This window comes from Cucurbita pepo, chromosome 14, assembly GCF_057944985.1.
Source record: "Cucurbita pepo subsp. pepo isolate OVF chromosome 14, ASM5794498v1, whole genome shotgun sequence".
Taxonomy (NCBI): domain Eukaryota; kingdom Viridiplantae; phylum Streptophyta; class Magnoliopsida; order Cucurbitales; family Cucurbitaceae; genus Cucurbita; species Cucurbita pepo.
The window spans coordinates 10608144-10628881 of record NC_141811.1 but is presented as its reverse complement, the minus strand read 5'-3'; the positions used below and the strand labels follow the sequence as shown (position 1 = coordinate 10628881).

The 20738-nt window shown below is 35.0% G+C and overlaps 2 protein-coding genes and 1 long non-coding RNA gene across 3 annotated transcripts; 1 reads left to right on the top strand and 2 right to left on the bottom strand.

Annotated features, from left to right (window-relative positions):
* The first annotated feature begins 550 nt into the window (after positions 1–550).
* On the top strand, positions 551–6680 carry LOC111810759 (chloride channel protein CLC-f). The gene is made up of 9 exons (XM_023697536.2): positions 551–1341; positions 1547–1952; positions 2111–2305; positions 3918–4372; positions 4473–4577; positions 5155–5388; positions 5480–5686; positions 5922–6142; positions 6291–6680. Exons 1-9 carry the CDS (start codon positions 904–906, stop codon positions 6352–6354), a joined length of 2325 nt encoding a protein of 774 aa, XP_023553304.1. The 5' UTR covers positions 551–903; the 3' UTR covers positions 6355–6680.
* Positions 6681–6759: 79 nt separating this feature from the next.
* Positions 6760–10124, bottom strand: LOC111810774 (putative WRKY transcription factor 2). The gene is made up of 5 exons (XM_023697557.2): positions 9749–10124; positions 8861–9327; positions 7816–8771; positions 7581–7739; positions 6760–7503 (listed from the first exon to the last, which is right to left on the bottom strand). Exons 2-5 carry the CDS (start codon positions 9284–9286, stop codon positions 6942–6944), a joined length of 2103 nt encoding a protein of 700 aa, XP_023553325.1. The 5' UTR covers positions 9287–9327; positions 9749–10124; the 3' UTR covers positions 6760–6941.
* A 5555-nt stretch (positions 10125–15679) lies between these two features.
* LOC111810478 (uncharacterized) lies at positions 15680–17625 on the bottom strand. The gene is made up of 2 exons (XR_015411656.1): positions 17486–17625; positions 15680–16309 (listed from the first exon to the last, which is right to left on the bottom strand). It is a non-coding gene; the product is annotated as an uncharacterized LOC111810478 (long non-coding RNA).
* Between the last annotated feature and the right edge of the window lie 3113 nt (positions 17626–20738).

The window sequence follows — 20738 nt, the reverse complement described above, 5'->3', positions numbered from 1 at the left end:
AATGGCTCAATAGAGCCCAGAAAAACGGATGTTTAGGGTGTCCCAATGATATGAACAACACATGGGCTCGTTCTCAATGAGCATGACCAAATGAGCTACGATGACCAATGACATCCCGGGACTTGGGATGACATTAAGACATGTGGGTCGTGTTAACTGGAAACCCAAGATAACAAAATGAGACGCGATGTTGCATGTGAGAGACCTTGGCCCTAAGTAGAGGTAATGTCGACCCGAATGACTTGATCTAGTGTAGAGGCAAGTTGAATAGACTCGCAAACAATTGAACATGTACATCCAGACAGCATGTGTGGCCGAACAGGTTTAGATTTTGCATGAATTATGTTTAATTAGTGAACCGAACCTCGCCTAAAGTCCAACAAAGACGGACAAAAATATATATGAGCTTTAGATTTTCCATAAGAGCGTGCCAAGATCATAACGCACATACGCATAGTTAAAAATATATACATGGTTGACACTATGCATCAATTAATTGACCTACTAAAACATTCATATAAAACAGCTCACATTTAGAACATGCAATCTGGCACTTTCAATTCGATTAACACATTCCAATCCAGTACCTACCCAGGGAAGAAACTCACCAGAATTTATACTAATTTGAAATCCAATACGGAACGTGAAGCGGCCTTGTTCTCTGTTTACGCGTCGCTTCCTTTCGCCGGGTTCCTTCCCGGCTTAGCTCGCCGGAAGTTGAATTCCCAAATTTCCCCTTTGAAATTCGATTCCATTCATTACCCAATTCACCTTTTTCGTTGATTTTCCCGTTTCGATTCGTGGGTCTTTGCTAAACAAAAGGCTCTCACCGTCTTCGAACTTGGGAGTTCTTGGGCTACATCGGAAGGGGAATTTTCCGATTATAATCGCCGTCTTAGATCTATGGAGGATCACAATGAGGAAAACCATGATTTAGAATTGCAAGATGGCGATGAACTTCATCCAATGAGAACTAACAGTGGAAAACGCGGAGGGTTTCTGGATCTGTTTCATCATCTCAATCGAGGCGGCAGCTTTTCTGGTCGTCGTCTCAATTACAAGCGTCTTGAAACGGAGAATCATAGCGCTAATTTCAACCCTTCTTCTGTTAATATTGTCGGTAGAAATCGTACGGCTTCTTCTTCTTCTTCTTCTTCTTCTTCTTCATCTTCTTCTTCCGATCGTCACAACAATTCGCATTCTCTTCAAACCCCAACTGTAATCGATGGCGAAATCGACGACAATATCGATGATTCTGCCCCTCCTGAATGGGCTTTGCTCCTTATTGCCTGTCTTCTTGGTCTCGCCACCGGTCTTTGCGTTGCAGCTTTTAACATTGGGGTTAGTTTCTCTGTTCTGTTCTTAAATTTGCAGCATCTAATTATGGTTTAAATGATCGTTTGGTTTCTTGGATGAAGTGTTTGTAATCCCCCTTGGATTGTTCTAAAATTAATGATTTCATTTCGTTGTAATCTTCATTCTGTTAATGAAAATATGTTTTAAAGAGAATGATATGAATGTTGCTGATGCCATGGTTCTGAAGTAGGTACATGTAATCCATGAATGGGCTTGGGCTGGCACTCCAAATGAGGGTGCTGCTTGGCTTCGCTTACAGAGAATAGCTGATACATGGCATCGCATTCTCTTGATACCAGTGACTGGAGGTGTTATAGTGGGTATGATGCATGGTTTGCTTGAGATTCTCAGCCAAATAAAACAGTCAAGTTCTTCCCAAAGGCAAGGATTCGATTTACTTTCTGGAATTTTTCCTACGGTTAAAGCCATTCAAGCAGCCATCACTTTAGGTACTGGCTGTTCATTGGGTCCTGAAGGGCCTAGTGTAGATATTGGGAAATCATGTGCCAATGGATTCTATCTTATGATGGAAAACAACAGTGAAAAGATAAAAATAGCATTTGTTGCAGCTGGTGCAGCAGCTGGAATTGCTTCCGGTATTCGACTAATCTTTGTATATGCTATAACTCGTACAATACTATATGTATAATCCCCCCGCCCCTGCGCCCGCCCCCTGAACTTTTGCTGATCTTTCCTCTTCGTTGAGGCATCTACTTGTTCTGTGGCTAATTTGTTTTGTATCCTTCTCTTTTAGGCTTCAATGCAGCTGTTGCTGGTAGCTTCTTTGCAATCGAAACTGTATTAAGGCCTCTACGTGCAGAAAATTCGCCTCCTTTTACGACTGCGATGATCATATTGGCATCTGTTATTTCTTCTACAGTCTCGAATGTTTTACTTGGTGCACAGTCTGCTTTCACAGTACCTACTTATGATTTGAAATCTGCTGCTGGTATTATGTCACCCTCTCTCTTTGTTTGGTTATTTCAATTATCCGACGTCGTCTTCTGTTTAATAGGAATTTGTTGTTGCATGATAGTATAGGCATGTCGTAATCTATTCCATCCTATATTTCTTATTATTATCCTTTTTACTTTTAAATTACATGAGGAACATAACAAGTTTCATTAATCTTGAGTAACAAAAGAGGTACAAAATAAAGGAAGGGAAAAAAGACTTAAATGTCACGGGTTTCTTAAAAATAACCACAATCAAGACTAATAGATCCATAATTTGTCAATTTTATGTCTAGTAGATTGGTAAGTTTTAAAAAATGGAACCGAATAGACACAAGCCTCAAAGTTTAGGACTAACTTTGTATTTTAACCATATGTTCTTCGTAAAATGAAATGTACCAAGTGAAGGAAAGGCCTTCCTTTTATGGAAGGTGGATTACAAATGACTTCACCAACCAACAGGATAAGTAAAGCTGTGAATTTGGAAGGATGTAAGCATTTACCCCAAGAAAAGCTATAAAAAGAACTAGCTGAATAATGCTATCAAAAGGTGGGGGTAGTTTGTTGAACACCCGATTGTTCCTTTCGCGTCAAAGGTTCCCAAAGAATGCTTGGCTGATGTAAAGCCGTAGAGTCCTCTTCTCGGCTTTGAGTCGATGGCTTAGGAAAACAAGTGTAAGGAAGTCAGATGCATTTTTTTTTTTTTTTTTTTGTCGTGTAACTTAATTTCCTCCAACAAAGGAACAACTAGAAGTAGATCATCTTTTATTAGTACTTCCTGCCCAATCTACACGAGTATGAACTTTTGGAAGATGGTCATGCTCGTAAAATAGTATACTTCTACCAAGAATTCCATTCTTGTATTTCAAGATTCTATACACAGCTTCAAAATGAGTGGGTCTAGATAAGTGTATAAATAACTCACCATACTCGTTTCAAATGCAATATCTAAGCATATGTGAGATAAATAACTTTTTCTAGTACATCGACAAATCTTTGGTATCGATCTGTGTCCTCTTGTTCAGCTTTTGTAGCTTGTAATTTTAAGTTGGTTTGATAGGGAGGCTCCCAAACTCACTTGCAAGCTTGTTCTTAAGATCTAGTAAACCTTCTTCATCATTACCTTTTTGAATGATTTTACTTTCTCCTTCTGCTGTCGTCTATGTAAGTAATTTTCAGGTTTGCCCTAAACCTTTTATCTTTAAACAAGAAACAACGTTTCTTGTCCTTAATCTTTTATAACTTGGTTTTTTACCTTGAATGCATTAGTTTTAATTAATTTTCATAAAGAAACTTTAAGAAAATTAGTGATAAATACGTTAATTTTGAATTATTATTTTATTGATAGTTTTAGACACGTGGTGATGCCACTTCGAATGTTGCTTGAACATGTGGATATGCCCACACAAATACCAAAAGGGACCTACATGTAATCTGATCTGCCCACATTATTCTATTTGTGTGAAACCCACGAACATACAAATAAAAACCACTCAAATACCCATTGTTTCGTTGTAGAATTGCCATGGCACAAGTGTATAAATTGATCAATACCATATAAGCCTATTAATTTGGATTCATTATTGATTACCTCGTGTTTCATTGTAGAACTTCCATTGTATTTGATATTGGGAATGCTATGTGGCGTTGTGAGTGTAGCAGTTACACGTTTAGTTGCTTGGTTCGATAAATCATTTGAGTTCATCAAGGAAAGGTTTGGTCTTCCTCCTGTTGTCTGTCCTGCTTTAGGTGGTTTGGGAGCTGGAATAATAGCTCTCAAGTACCCAGGAATACTTTATTGGGGTTTTACAAATGTTGAAGAAATCCTTCATACTGGGAACCGTCCTTCAGCTCCTGGGATTTGGTTATTAACTCAGATAGCAGCTGCAAAAGTCGTGGCTACTTCTCTGTGCAAAGGTTCCGGGCTCGTAGGTGGCCTTTATGCACCCAGTCTAATGATTGGTGCGGCTGTCGGTGCTGTATTTGGGGGCTCCGCTGTTGAACTTATTAATATTGCAATTCCTGGAAATGCAGCTGTTGCACAGCCACAAGCATATGCACTTGTAATTTTCTTTTTCGCAGTTTCCTTTTCGTAATTTTCTTTAGCTGGTTTCTTCCTACATAACTTTGTTCTATTCCTTATAATTTGATGCCATTATACAGGTTGGAATGGCTGCTACGCTGGCCTCGGTCTGTTCAGTGCCCTTGACATCCGTTCTACTTCTGTTTGAGCTGACAAAGGATTATAGGATACTCCTTCCTCTCATGGCAAGTATTCCGTGATATCTTTAGTACACTCTTGTACAGATGCATTTTTTTTAAAGGAGATCCTTCAAGTAATTTGCTCATAATGCTTTTGAGAATAAAATTTATTGTAATCAAGGATCTAATAATATGGATAGTGAGTGTAGTTAGTATTAAATTCATCTTCCGCAATGGATGTCATGACAATATCTTCGGAGTTGTTATCTTGAAGGCTTCCTTTATGGATATTTGTTTTCGAAACGTCTACTTCTGAACCTCTTGCTCGGTTTTGTCATCAATTTTTAATCCAAACCCAAGAGTTCTTTTATCAAACGAATGATAAAAAGTTAAATCTTAGTGTGAGTTGTAGTTTTTACGCGTCAACAGGTGAGCAGTCGTTACTACACAATTCAAACTTAGGGAGCATACCAGTGTCGAAAAGTAGTGCAGGGTTACCAATTCCAATTTTAAAACTCTTTGATATCTTATTCTTCCAACATAGTTCGATTATATTGGCTCGTTATTCTTGTCGCTAGACATTGTGAAGCATATACTTCTCAGGGACTGGTTCTTATTTTCCTTACTTCTGTCATATGAGTAGGGGGCAGTAGGCTTGGCCATATGGGTTCCTTCCGTTACAAAACAGACCAAGGAAATCGAATCATCCGATAAGCGGGGTTTCGCTAGAGGTTATACGCCTCTTTCACCTTCTGAACGTAAAGATGGGGCGTCTTGGAGATATGATAATATTGACAATGGCTTGGAGCTCTCTGAGATAGCAAATCCATCTGACCATGAATCTACTATTGAAGATAATCTTCTCGATGACCTAAAGGTACTTATTTCTTCTCTCCCCTTACCTGCATCTATCCCTTAGCAACTTGCTACTTATCCCAACTTTTATTCTTGACACTCCTGCCTTTCAGGTTTCTCAAGCGATGTCGAAGAACTATCTGAAGGTTTCATTTTCCATATATTTGAAAGATGCATTAAAATATATGAAAGATAACCAGCAGAACTGTGCATTAGTGGTCGACGATGATGATTTCCTCGAAGGGATCTTGACATATGGTGACATTAAACGATATTTCTTCAAGAAATATGGTGATGCTTTGAAGGGTGATTCCCTCAGTGTATGTATCCATTATCCGTGCATTTTTTGTTCACTTTTATTTGCTCATTTTGTTAATACTTCTTGTCTCCAGGAAAAGCCCCCTATCAAATATAAAATCATTTGAGTATGCATGCATTGTTTTATGATCTGTACATTGACTGATGATCTTGTGTTGATTCTCAATATAATTTCTTCTTTTCGTTTCATTTGTACTCTTCAATACAAATAACAAAGAAACCCCAAAATCTTTGCAGGTGGATACCGGCCTTGTGTCCTCTATTTACACTCGAGGGATTAGGTACCGTGGGCGAGAACGAGGAATTTTAACATGCCACCCTGACACTGATCTCGCAACTGCCAAGGAACTAATGGAGGCTAAGGGTATAAAGCAGTTGCCTGTTGTTAAGCGTAGTAAAGAAAGGAAGAAAAGAATCGTAGCTGTTCTCCACTATGATTCAATCTTTAGCTGTCTCAGGTTGTTAATGAATCTTAAATTTTGTTTTCTATTAATAAATTATCGTTCACCCGGACGGTAATGGGTACTTGGACTTAAGTCGTTTCTCGAGATTTATCGTTTATGCATCTGGATTTTTCTTGTAAGAGGCGTTTTTGTTTATGTGCAGAGAGGTCTTGAATCAAAGGGAAACTGAGAAGGTTGTCCAGGAGAGTGTTGCAGATGGTCATTAAGAAGCTGCGCAACATATTCAGAGCTCAAATGTTGAACTACAATGATCTGATTTGGTCTTAAGAGGAGATATAAACTATATGGTGAGTAGATTTGTTATGTAATATTTTTCCAAGTAATTTAGCAAACTGTATCATAATACACAGATTAATTTAGAGGCAGAGATGAACCTTCATAGTCTGAGGAATCCATTTGGTTTATTAGGGTATATACGAGTCGTCATACCTGTTCGGTTAGGTTTCAATGTAGCTGGTTCATTTTTTGTGTTCTCCTGATATGTAAGTTATAGTGGATCCATTTCAATGAATTAGCTCATTCCCATTTCTCATGATCTGTTTGCTTGTATTGTTTTCCGAGTATCGAAAGAGCTGCCTCATCGGTCGAAAAGTAAAAAAGTTATAAGAAAGTTCTAAAACTTTTGTTCGATATTGACATAAATCAACTGTTTCCACAAGAATTTTGTTGCTCATCGACACGTTGATCGTCATATATGTGTATTCATATTATGATAACTATGTGTACCACCAGTAAGAGCTTTTAGTTTCCTAGAGAACAAAGATTGGGAACAAAAGGTAAAATAAGAACAAACTCACATCTCAGGCCCAAGTGGAAGCCTACTCATAATTTGCTGATACGCTGTTGAACCATTGGAAAAGTTGAAGCCAAGATCAGATGTAGGTTCTAGATTGGGCTCACCTTTAGGCAACAACAAACCCATTTCATGAACATTGTGTGCTTGTGCTAAGTATGGATGCATTGGTAGAACAGGAAGCTTGGCTTGACCAGCTGATGCCATGGTCATGGTCAGGTTTAGATTTCTCAGTCCAGGTTGGTTCATACCAAAACCGAAGCCATGGGCATGGGCAGTGCCCATCGGTTGTCTTCCAGCAAGGCCGAAGGCTGGCCTTTCGAATCTTGGCATGTTGTTTTGAGACTGCGGTGGCCCTGGCCTGTGAGCATGAGTAGTGGTCGAGTTTTGACCCGTTACTGGACTGGATGTGCATGAACTGATGTGGCTGCTGTTGCGAGCAGCAGGAACATCGTGATTGTGCTTTCCTTCATATGTGGTTATCACTGACTTCAGGTCATGTGACGCTCGCTCGACATGCTTCCTCACCGTGCAGCCAGGATTCGTGCACTTGTAGTAACTCCTGTACACAAGCAACTTTGTCAAAGATAAAACTTAGTGATAGGACGAGAGCGCACACAAACATGGAATTTGATGTACCTAGGATTCGGATTTCCCTTCACCACCTTCTGTCCGTATTTACGCCAACGATAGCCATCGTCGAGAATATCTACTTCACTGGTAGTCTGAACAACAACTCTAGGCTCACGGATAGCTCTAGTAGCCCCACTCATCTCCGTTACATAGGCGTCGAGTTTCCTGATAGATATCAAAGCAAACCCAAGCTAAATTTCATGGTTCTTTTCATATGATTCATAAAATAAGATGGCTATACCTTTTCTTCGACTCGGATTCATCTCCTTCCCCCTCATATCCCATTGTTATACTTCCATGTGTTCCTCTATCATCTTCATCTTCATCATTAGAGAATGTGGATGAGGCATCAATGGCCTCAACTGTTTCAATATGATTGCCATATTCAGGACCCAATGATGCTGAAGAACTCACCTCAAGGTTGCTATGCATCCAATCGGGAGTCCCTTTTTGTGAATCTTCCCACAGGGGAACTTCGGCATTCTGTTGGCCTGCTTGTTGCATATTGATATGGGAATCCGATGCTCGTCGATTCGGTGAGGGTTTTACGTGGTTATGCGTTCCTTTATAGATGATCTCTGTTATATGGCCTTCATGAGATCGCTCGACCTTCTTCTTGACCTGACAGTTCGGATGTGTGCACTTGTAATAACTCCGAGGATACTCGCTTCCTTTAACCTGTTTTTGTCCATATTTTCTCCAGTTATATCCATCCTCCGAGGGTGCACCACAACCACCACCGGCCATCGAATCCCCAGTGCCTCGTTGCTCCCCTTCATCCGGTTGCTCGTCGAGCGGTGAAGAATGTTCACCACCACCCCCACCACTACCACACACAGAATCAAAGGGTCTTTGATCATCCAACACATTCTTACCCCCATCGTCCCTCTCCGTGCACGACATAGAGAGCCCCATTTGAGGATGATGATTGATTCTATTTTCGGGTTGATAAGAATTTTCTGAGCGTAGACCCGGAACCTCAATTCTTGGACAAGATTGTGGAAGCGAAATTACTTTGCTTGCTGCACCATGAAAAAATGATCCTGATTCCACACTCGGTCTGAAAGCAAACGATGAACTATTATCATCGAACGGATTGTCGTTGCCTCGATTGTTCGCCTCCAACATCATCGTCGAGCTTCGATAACTAACGTTCGCTACAAACGGGAACTTCCCAGTTGTGGGAGATTGCTGAGCCTGCAACAAGACAGATGAAGAACAACAAGTATAAACAAATTTAACATGAAGATCAGATATAAACTTCATAAATCAAGTGTTCAACTTACCAATGAATTTGAAAGAAAAACTGGAGAATCAAGCAATGTAGTTGGACTCAAACCAGGCGGTATTGTCAAGTAAGGAGACTTCACTTCCTCTGTTGATCTAATGTTCTCTGTATTTAATCTTGGAGCATTAAATCCAGCTCTTGCTGCAATCCTTTCCACAAGTCCCCCACGCTTCTGCTCCGATACCGTACCGAACTCCGTCGACCGATCGCCAGAGTTAACACCCGGGATCCCGCCTCTTGCAATGTCGTTTTCAGTCACCGTGTGTTCTCGAGACCCGAGAAAGAGTTTTTCGGGTTTATCAGTGGGTCTAGAACCAGCAACATCCTCCTCTAGCATTTGCATTGCTGAGAAGAAGGTTCTTGGGCTGGGACTTGGAGGCACCCAATCCCCAATAATAGCAACATTATCATCATTCCTCCCCATTACTACTCGATCGATCCCGACCTCGAAAATCTCGACGAATCCTAAGAAACAACGCAAAATCGTTCAACAATTTGAAGTTCAGCAGATAATCTAATCTTCTTCACAACAAAATCAGGAGTTTCATTGGATTTGGAAGATGGAACGACCCTGTATGATCAATCATAGCTCCCAAACAACACAGCATAAACAGAGCTTAGCTGAAACAAAGCTAGCTAAAATGTTGAACAGAACATCAACATGTCTGTCTGTTCTTGATATTGCTAGCATAGTTTAAGAATCAAACCCCAGAAACCACCAAGAACATGAAAATCGATAGAAACAGACATATCAAACATGTCGTAAAACATTCAAAATGATATCAGATCCGAAGATCCCGCAAAGATCTAAGCATAAAACATCGAAGCCATCACAAAAACAGAACAGAATTAAGAAAACCAAACAACAGATTCGGACAGGGATTACCTGAGTGATTTGGCGGTCGGAAACGGAAATCAAAACAGAGAAGAACAAGAAATGGGTTCCGACATCGAAAATCAAAAGAGGGCAAAATCCCAGAAGATGAAACAAGGTTTAGGGATCATTGAACAAAAACAAAAAAACAATCAACAATCCCTGCGGCTGTTCTTCCCCTTTTTCTTTTGTCTGTCTCAAATTGGCGTTTTGTGATTGTGGTCAAAACCCAATTGATGAAGAACAATGAACATGAGTGGAGTGTTTGTATTTGGAGACAAAATTACAGAGCTACAAAAACCCAGAAACGAAGATTAAAAAAAAAATGGTCGGACCCCTCTTGAAGAGAAAAGGGCGAAGAGAAGGGATTATGTTTGGACGACAGGAAATGGAACGGAATCTTTGAATTTCAAGAAAGAAAAAAAAAAAAAAAAAAAAAAAGTGAAAAGAAATTTTAAATATTTTTTTTAAAAAATATATTTATTTCCAAAAACTTCTTTTTGTATTATTGTCTGTCTTCTTTTTTTAAAAAAAAAAAAAAACTAAATTATTCCATTTTTTAAAAAATATATCCTTTTTTGAAGGGCCCATTTTTTAAATATATATTTTTAAAAAAAATATTTATTTCCAAGATTTTGTATTATTTTCTCTCAATTAATATTTTTTTTTTGTGGGTGTTTTTTTTTTCTTAAATTTTTCGTCAAAATAAAATGGGAGAGAAAAAAAATAATTAATTAATTTATAAAATATACAATAATGGAATTGATTTGGTGCCTTAAAATCAGCAATAATATTATTTTTAATTAAACAGGAATGGTCAATAATACAAATATAATGTAATATAGATGTCTTAGGTCAATGCCCTAACACATGTAACCTATAGATTTTAAATATAATTTTTTTTTCTTTAAATTTTAAATTTTTTTTTACGATTTGCTAGAGGCTGGGTCTGGGTCGAGATCGGGAATTGATAGATGTGAAATTTGTTCGGGTTGTAATTTTTTTCAACTTAAACCGTTAAATAATGAACCTAACTTAAACCCAACAGTAACTTTTTTGAGCTGGGTTGGTTCATATGTTCGAGTCATTTTATTCATTTTTTATTTTTAATGAAGAGTAAAACATCTGTTTATTTTTTATACCGTTCAATTTAAATATATATTTTAAATAATTATATTCTTTTTTTTTTTTTAGAGTTTTTGGAGAATAAATAATTAAAATAATTACAAAATTAAATGCAAATTAAATAAATATGTGTATATAATTGTATTTTTTTAAAAAAAATTACAATAAATTTAGTTTTTTTCAATTCAAGGAACCCACGTCAATTCATAGAATTTTCATTTATTTGAACTTAACTCAATCGAAATAAATTCATAACCCGACCCAAATCATACATATTGGGTTGAGTTGATCGAGTTTCTTACGTCATGAAATTTTTTGAACACCCATAATCATTATCGAGAATATAAATTTTTAGTCATCATATCTCGGAAATTGGGTATAAGAGCTTTAAAAAAACGATATCTCCTTTGTTCGAGTGGTTCGAGTGGTTCGAGTTGTGTAAATTGAGGTGAAAGTTATTTTTTTTAATTATTTTGTAAATATGAAATAATTTAAAAGTTATTATAAAAATTTAGGTTTAGCTACAAATTTAATTTGAAATTTAAAGAATAAAATAGAGTGATGTAATTAAATGTCAAAAAAAAAATAATGAAAAAGTATTTAATTTATATTACAATAATTGAAAAACATTTAATTTAATTTAATTTAAGTTCTTTAGAAGGGATAAATAAATATTCCCCTAGAGGGAGGTTTGTTGGGTAAAAAATAGATATTCAACCACCAACATAATTAACATCTCTTTTAGTCAAAATTAAAATTATATTTAATTTTTAAATAATTAAACCGAGAATATCTCCGGCCTGAATTCATTTGAAACTTCTCGTTTCAACCGGTTAAGCGTGCGCAAGCTCATAGTCAGATCTAGGTTTACGAGAACGATATTTGAGTAGTGGGTCTACATGTACCTTGTGTGGAGAAATACTGTGCGTTCAATTTTACCTGAAAATGAAAATATAACACAAACCCAGTACATCGATTTTAAGTCCCACTTGACATGATAGACATTGCATGTGATAGTATTTTCCGACCAGGTTCGGGTGACTGTTTACCAAAAACACAGGTCTCCGCAAAGTTGTAAGATCATGTATGGGGGCTGACGCCTGCCCAGTGCCGGAAGGTCAAGGAAGTTGGTGACCTGATAACAGGGGAGCCGGCGACCGAAGCCCCGGTGAACGGCAGCCGTAACTATAACGGTCCTAAGGTAGCATATATTTTTAGCATTTTTTTCAGATATAGATAAGAGATTGCTGTTGGGATCATAGATTCTATCCCAACAGATTCTGATGTAGAGACCATAAAGTGGTAGTTTTTAGATATTTTTTTTAGTTGAATAACATCTCTTTTTATTGTCGAGTTGGGGTTAGATTTCGTAACTTCCAAAGTTATAGTTTTAGCGTTTTTATAAAAAATTTGAAGTAGAGTTTAAATTCATTTGAAAATCTCTCGTGAAATACATGTAGTAACGAATCTATTTATACATGTAGTAACCTCGATTAAAAATGTCGACATTTTTTTAATCAGTTGAATTACAATTCAACCTGATTAAAAAAATGTCAACTCATGAATCAGACCCGAATTTTTTATTTTTTAAAAATTCAACCCAACCAAAATAAAAAAAAAAAAAAACAAAAAAAAAAACAAAGAATATATATAAAAATATAAAGTTGATATATATATATATGTTCTATATTACAATGATTGAAAGAATGAAAATGAAAGAAATTAAAAATACTTTATTCCATAAAAAGCAATGTCACCATCAAAAGAAAGTTGAGCATTTTGTTTTACCCCAACTCCCACCGGACAACGACACAGCCGGTGAACACAACAAATCATCATATATATATATATAAATATATATATTAAAAATGACAAATATTTGTGAAAATTTTGAGTTTAAAATTTATTTAAAAATAAATAAATTCACACATTACAAAGTAACAATAATAAAAAATAAAGGAATTCTTTTTAATAAAAATAACTAAATTAATAAATTATCCTAAAACTTTATACTTTATTCTCTTAAACTAAAAAAAAATTAAAATATTACAAAATTTCATTAATACCCTTCAAATTTTTTAAAAATTCAAAAATATATTTACCATTACTATCAGAAATTTTAAAATTAACGTTAGTAACACCATTTATCTGGTAAAAAAAGTTAAGTTTTTTTTACCATCCATAAATAGACGAGAAAACCGTCTAACAACCTCTCATATATTATTTAGAGATTTTTTAATGTTACTTTTAAAAGTTTATGAATATTTTTAAATGTGGTCGATAAAGATAATTTTAAATTAAAGAAAAGAAGATTATTTTTTTTATTTTTAAGGGTATTTAAAAAAAATAGTTTAAGAATATATTTTAGATTTTTTTTTTGTTTATTTTTTAGACAAAAATTAAAAAATCAAATATATTTTTATTAGTTAGCCTAAAAAAAAATTGTGTTTGTTTGTTTGTTTGTGTGTCCGGTCGGCAAGACGGTCGGACCCGGTCAAAAAAGGAATTGGAAATTCGGACCAAGTCTCTGTCCTTTCTTGCTAACGTCACGTACTGTCACCAAACTTGCATGAACGGCCACATGTAAACGCGTCACGTGGGAAGCCTACGCGTGGTGTTCAGCACATAGTTAACCACACGCAGTCACCTATGTTCCATTATTACCAACTACTTACCAAAACTACTCCCACTTTGCGACCGTTTTACAATTACATGATTTTTTTTTTTTTTTTAATGTAATATATTAATGATTATTTTATTTTATTTTATTTATTTATTTAACGACCCGTCAAAAATTGAAAGTTTAGAGTTTCGTTAGACTTAAAATTTAAATTAATTAATAGTTATAAAAAAAATATATGGTATAAACGGTAACTATCCATGCATAGGATTTGTAATATGAATTCGGCACCTGATTTGCTTGGCATTCTTTTGCATCCTCTGCAACATGGTTACGTTACCTCTCCCAAAACGAGCCTAGAGTGATACCTCTCGTTGTAAGAAATACTTTGAGCAATTCTATGTTGGGTGATCTTCTAAGAATTTTCTTGAGATGCACGTGAGTGAGAAAAAAAAAAACATAATAGAATGACTCGTATTGGTCTATGGAGATAGTTTTCATTCGTAAGAAGCAAGGAATAAGTAACGTAACCATGTCGTAAATGAGATAGGAGAATTTCAGGATTATATGTGTTGGATGAAAATCCCGCATCGGCTAATTTAGAGAATGATCATGGGTTTATAATCAAATAATACTATCTCCATATGAGGCCTTTTGAGAAGCTCAAAGCAAAACCATGAGAGTTGATGCTCAAAGTGGACAATATCATACGATTCTGGAGAGTCGTGTTTATCTAACATGGTATCAGAGTTCCAACCGACGTGGTCTTGTTATTTACCTCGAAAGTATGCTAAATCGAACCGTTAATTATTGACTTTCAATCTAAGTTTGTGCCCTTTGAAAATTTACAAAAGTTTGTTATTATACATTAAATATAGTCGGTTACATTTTTGTACATAGATTTCATATTATAACTCCTATTTATTTCAAATCCAACCGTTAATTACTGCAACGCTCGGCTTTAAAAAAAGGTCCAACTTAGACTCAAATTTCTATGAGTTCATCTTGTTTTCTCTAATCGGTATCTCTAAACTTGCTATCCATTTTGATCGAAAGGTAGCCATCTTGTTTCAATTCTAAGCTTTATGTTCGTTTATATATAAAGCATCGTACTATCAACTCGATTGCAAACCATTCGGGCTTGATTGTTGCCATGAATCAATGAACTTCGGATTGAGAAAGTGATTGCGATACTTTTTCAGTTCGTTTGAAATTTGATTATTGTTGCAAATACGAGAGAGAGAGAGGATCAGGAGACTGTTATTCTTTATTTATTTTCTCTTCGGGATATTTGATTATAATGTATGTAAGGGTATAATTGGTCATTTAACCAATAAAAATAAAAAAATTAATATAGAATATTATTTTTATGGGCAGTTTCATTCATGGATGAATGATATATAATTGACTAAAGTTTTGAATAATAATAATGTTTCTTAAAAGCAACATTATTTTAAAATAACTTAAATATTAAATAATGCAAATTTAAAACTCATCATTTAATTCACCAACCATCTCTCCATAAAAATAATAAATTTTAAAATTTTAAAATTGCATTTTTGGTCTCAGAATTTAATTTTTATTTGGTCTATAAATTTTAAAATATTATATTTTTATTTTTTAATTTCAAATTCAAATTTCATTTGGTTTATATGTCTATTTTGTTTGTGCTAATTTTTTATTAATTAATTTTTAAATAATTTTCATTATTTTTCGAAAAAATCCACATCATAATTATTTTGAATTAATCAATTAAAACAAATTACTTATTTAGTAATAAAAGTATAATCATAACAATTTATGGAGTAAATAAAAATTAAATTCAAAATTCAAGAATAAGAATGTAATATTTTGAAATTTAGAAATTGAATTAATAAGGTAATGACATTAATACAAAATAATAATAAAAAAAATTTATTTCTCTTAATTTTTTAATTTGGATAAGATTAAAACAAAAAATAAAAAACAAATTATTAATTGAAATTTAAAGGTTTAAAACGTTGAAGTTTTTTTTTTTGACAAAATTGAAGAATAATATATGCAATAAATTTATTTGTAACTTTTAAAAATGGCAACCTCAATAAATATATGCCCATTTATTCCCTCTTTTTTTGAAATAATAATAATTATTATATATATATATATATATTTCTAAAAAAATTTATGAATCTATAGTCACAAAATAAAAAAATTTAATATTTTATGCCCTATAGATTTAATTTAAAAAATGGTTAAATACATTACACAATTCAAGAACCTATTTGACATTTTTAAAATGGGGAAACTTCAACACTGGACCGACTGGTCCGACTGGTCCGACTGGTCCTACTGGTCCGACTGGTCCGACTGGTCGAACTGGTCCGACTGGTCGAACTGGTCCGACTGGTCGAACTGGTCCGACTGGTCGAACCGAAAGTTCCTTTCATTTAGAATCACAAATACATAACTGAATCTGTACAGATGGAAGGAAGTCAACAACCAGAGAGCCAAGAAGTCCTAAAGAAGAAGCAATAGAGAGCCAATAGAGAGGGTTTGTGTATGATACTCAATCAGGCTATCTATTCATACAGACAGCTCAAATTTGGACACTAAAATGGCATATCACCATCACCAATACAACCATTCTCCTTCATGAATCATGAATCAGACTCCCACCAACCCTTAAGAACCTCTCTCACCAAAACATTGTCTTCAAACGCCTTCACCGTCACTACCCGTCCCGTAAATCTCGAATGACGCTTGCAGTACTCGGAGACCTCCGCTTGTGATATGTCCTGCATTTGTATCACAAACTTCTGCTGTTGCTGGTGCTGCCATGCCTTCCCACTCTGGCAAGGATATGTCAATAGTTAGGATATAGTTTTGAAGTAACTTTCACAGAAAGATCAGAAAATACCAAAATAGATCGACTTCATTCCTTCCTCCCGCTTTCTCTAGGAGACTAGCCTATAATGGCTTGACTTGCCTGCCAGAGGTCTTGAAGGAAACGGCCTTCATTCATACAAGAGAAGGTCTTGAAGGAAACGGCCTTCATTCATACAAAAGAAGAACTGGGACATAGCCATCTCTATGGATATTAATCATTCTATTTTGAGAGAATCCCGACCTTCTTAATAGAAGCCACTCAGCCTAGACGAGTAGATAGAGCTCCCACCCAGTAAGACTTTATCTAACTCTCTGAATCTCATGGATCTTAAAGCAAAAGAGAAGACGTTGTTACAAATGGCAGGGCGATGGGCATTTGTAACGGTCCAAGCCCACCATCAGCCAATATTGTCATCTTTGGGCTTTCCCTTCTAAACTTCCCCTCAAGGTTTTTAAAATGTGTTTGCTAGGGAGAGATTTCCACACCCTTATAAAGAGTGATTCGTTCTCCTCCACAACCGATGTACGATCTCACATTAACAACGCAGAAGTTGTTTAACAGTGATTTGATATATGGCATCAACACAAGATATAAATGAAATTCAGTTGTTTCATATCAAGAGTCCATACATTTTATAAGTTAATTTTGATTGAACACTTGATGGACAGACAAGAAAGAGCTTGAGCATCAATGTGTATGGATGGTGCAAGTGAAACCATGGTTTAAACTATATTTTTCAAGGCACAATCAGAGCTTCATCTACCCTCTGTTCACAGAGAAAGTTCTCTCCTATCCAATGGAAGAAGGCTTGAATACTTCTCCCATGAAGAACAACTTTACATGAAGACATATAGCTGATAAAACCACACCATTCCCAGCCAATTTAGGAAGAAATGAGACTCCAGTTTACAGCACACAGATTAGGTTAAGTTCTAGGAATCACTACTTTACTTTCATAGTTTTGCTTTCGATTTCTTCAAAAAGGCCTCGTACCAAAGAGATTCAGACAAACTAAACTGGATTTTCAAGTTCTCAACACATCTTGTAATGAGTTGAAGTAGGAAACTATTTGAAACTGGATTAAACAATATTCCATGTATAAGAAAAAAGTGGAGATAAAATGACGGAGGAAACTCACCAATTGAAAGCCCTGTTCTTCTGTGGAAATCAAGGCCCAAAACCGTCGAATCGAACAATAAAAAACAGCGCGATGGTGAATTTAAGCCACACCATTGCGTAGAATTTAGAAATGGAGGAAAAATTACCAAGATAATTGAATAATGAATATACCAGAGCGTTGGTTCCTGTGCCCTGAAAGCGATGATCGTCGCTGGCGCCTTTGGGCTTCTGGCTTTGTGATCGTCCTTGGATTGATGAGCTTCTAATTTGGGTCATACGGCCTGCGATTTCAAAGATTAATCAGCCCATTGGTAATGGCGCGATTTTGTATCCGCAAATCCACAATGGTATGATATTGTTCGTTCTGATCATGAGCTCTCATGATTTTGCTTTGTACTTCTCTAAAAGCCCTGGTACCATCAGAAATAGTATTCTTCTCATGTGGTATGATATTGTTCGCTCTGACCATGAGCTCTCATGATTTTGCTTTGTACTCCATCAGAAATAGTATTCTTCTCATGAATTTGCTGTAGAGTTATCCAAAAGCCCTCGTACCAGTTCTTTTATTATAAATTCATGATTCTTTAAATGAGCTGATTTTGACTTTCACTTTTAATATTTTATGTTAAAAAATATTAGGTAACACCTAAAAATAAATAAATAAATAAAAATTATTTTAAACAAAAAAATATTATTATGTAAAAAAAATAATAATAATAAATTAATAAATGAGTAAATAAAAATAATTATTTTCTCGTCTCTCCACTAACTTTAGTCACTTCCCTTAATAATCTCTCCCCAACACAAAAAACGAAACAGAAATGAAAAAAAGTTAAATTTGAGAAAACAGCCTGCATCAGATTCATAGGGATGGGTTTACAAAGATGATCAAGATTTAAAGATTTGAGATTTCTCTGTAGTTATATCTCAGATCTCCTTTCTTTATCTAATTATTTAGTTTTATTTAGCAATTTACCTTGTCACAAACATGGTCAGGATAAATAGAATCAATTAAATTGGCCAAAATAATTGCTAACTAATCAAACAAAAAAAGGAAAAAAAAAAAAAAAAAGTTCAGATTTAGTTTGGCTAGTAAGAGATATTATTTTGCATTTGAAGAGGTCTAGTAGTTTTCCTCCTATTTTATTTAATGTTATTAAAAGTCATCCTTAAACACAGGGATAATTAAAAGTAGAGAAATACGGTAAGAGACGAAGATTGTGAATATAATTGAAATTATCTGGAAAATGTTAAAGAGTATTAAACACGGTAAAAGCAAAGACTCTAACGTTAACATGAAGTATAACATATGGATCAATATAAATTAGAGAAACAATTTTGTAGAAATTCAAACTCGAAACTGATGTCATGGGCTCACATAGGTTGACTTGGAGTTCAATGGACTTTCATTAAGGATAACGACGGAATCGAACTTTCATTAAGGATATATTCGTGACCACGATTTAAGCTAACCAGATAAGTGACCTTACTATCGACATGGTTATATTTGATGTTGACACGTGCCCTGTGGTTCTGCACGTGTCATATATATTGATATGTGTGAATTGTCTGTGGATCGATATGCTTCCTATATGTTATGTTATGTTATAATATGTGGTTTGTATGATAATAATTATGGTACGATGTGCTCAAGGATATGTTTGAGATAGGATACGAGAAGGATGCACAAAATGAAATGTAACGATAGGAGTAAGATACGTTCATGGAACGTATGCACAAAATGAAATGTAACGATAGGAGTAAGATATGTTCATGGAACGTTAAGGTTAGGTTACATACTAGAGTGCTATGGATATGAGAGATTGATGAAAGAATACGGTTAGGTTATGGGTAGAAAGGGTTAGGTTTGTGATAGATTGATAGAACGATAGCGTTAGGGTACATTCTTGTGACGATATGACTAAGGTACGTTACATAATGATATGTCTGTGATAGGTATAAGAACGTTAAGGCTATGGTAAGTTAGAGAACGATATGACTATTAAGTGTTTACGTTATGACTTGTTTATGATATGATACATTGTATGCTAGATTATTGTGCTTAAGTACGTAGTTATGTGAACGTGAATGTATGCTATGTATGCTTTTAGTCTGATGTGATGTATAATGCATGCGTAATAGCCCAAAAATAAATAAAGAAATAAAGAATAAAAATAATTATAAAAATAGTTAAAATTATAATAATAAAAAAATAAATTTAATTAATTAATTAATTAAAAAAAATTAAAAAAATAAACCTTTCCCATCTCTCTCCACTAACCTCTCATCCCTTTCCACAATCATCTCTCGTCTGCCCATCTACGCTGCAAAAAAAAAGAAACAGAAAACCACCCTGTCAAATTTGAGAAGAAGTATTTGAACAGATGACAGATTTAGAGATTTTTGTCAGTTATTAAGGTAAAATTCTATCTCATAACTCCTTTTCCTTTATAGTTATGCTTGTAAGAAATTAATTTAGGATCAAATTTTCTTTCCTATGTTACCCTCCTATGTAATAATCAAATCCCATGTTCAATTAATTAGATTTTTTTTAGCATCAAAAGTTATAGGAAATAAGGTTAGAATCAATATAATTTTAGCTGGCAGATCCATAAATCTGTAAGATAGTAGCCAAATTAAAATTGGCCAATAATATCGGTTTACAGAAGAAAATAAATATAGAATTAGATTAATATCTTATTTACAGATGTTTACAAAACTGAGAATCTATTTACAGAATGGGAATGAAAATAATTACCATGAGGAGGAGGGAAGATTGAGGGAAGATTTGTTAAACAGAATTTAAAAATATAACAGGAGATATGAGAGGGCATGAAACTCCATTAAATTCTGTCTAACGGTAAATATCAGAATTTTAACAAGGTAAATTAGAGAAATAATTGTATAGAGTTCAAACTTGAAACTGATGTTATGGGCTCACATAGGTTGGTTTGGATTTCAAAGGAGGGAATCGAACTTTAGTAAGGATATATACGTGACAACGACTTAAGCTAGCCAAGTAAGTGACCTTACTATCGGCATGGTTATATTTGATGTTGACACGTGCCCTGTGGTTCTGTATGTGTCATATATATTGATATGTGTGAATTGTCTGTGGATCGATATGCTTCCTATATGTTATGTTATGTTATAATATATGGTTTGTATGATAATAATTATGGTACGATGTGCTCAAGGATATGTTTAAGATAGGGTACGAGAAGAATGCACAAAACGAAATGTAACGATAGGAGTAAGATACATTCATGAAA

Excerpts from the sequence above, each read along its gene's own strand:
- LOC111810759 (XM_023697536.2), top strand. The coding sequence starts at position 904 with ATGGAGGATCACAATGAGGAAAACCATGATTTAGAATTGCAAGATGGC. Across the intron at positions 4,373-4,472 it reads AGCCACAAGCATATGCACTT|GTTGGAATGGCTGCTACGCT; the intron begins GTAATTTTCTTT and ends GCCATTATACAG. Across the intron at positions 6,143-6,290 it reads TCAATCTTTAGCTGTCTCAG|AGAGGTCTTGAATCAAAGGG; the intron begins GTTGTTAATGAA and ends GTTTATGTGCAG.
- LOC111810774 (XM_023697557.2), bottom strand. The coding sequence starts at position 9,286 with ATGGGGAGGAATGATGATAATGTTGCTATTATTGGGGATTGGGTGCCT. Across the intron at positions 8,772-8,860 it reads TTTTTCTTTCAAATTCATTG|GCTCAGCAATCTCCCACAAC; the intron begins GTAAGTTGAACA and ends GTCTTGTTGCAG. Across the intron at positions 7,504-7,580 it reads AAGGGAAATCCGAATCCTAG|GAGTTACTACAAGTGCACGA; the intron begins GTACATCAAATT and ends GCTTGTGTACAG.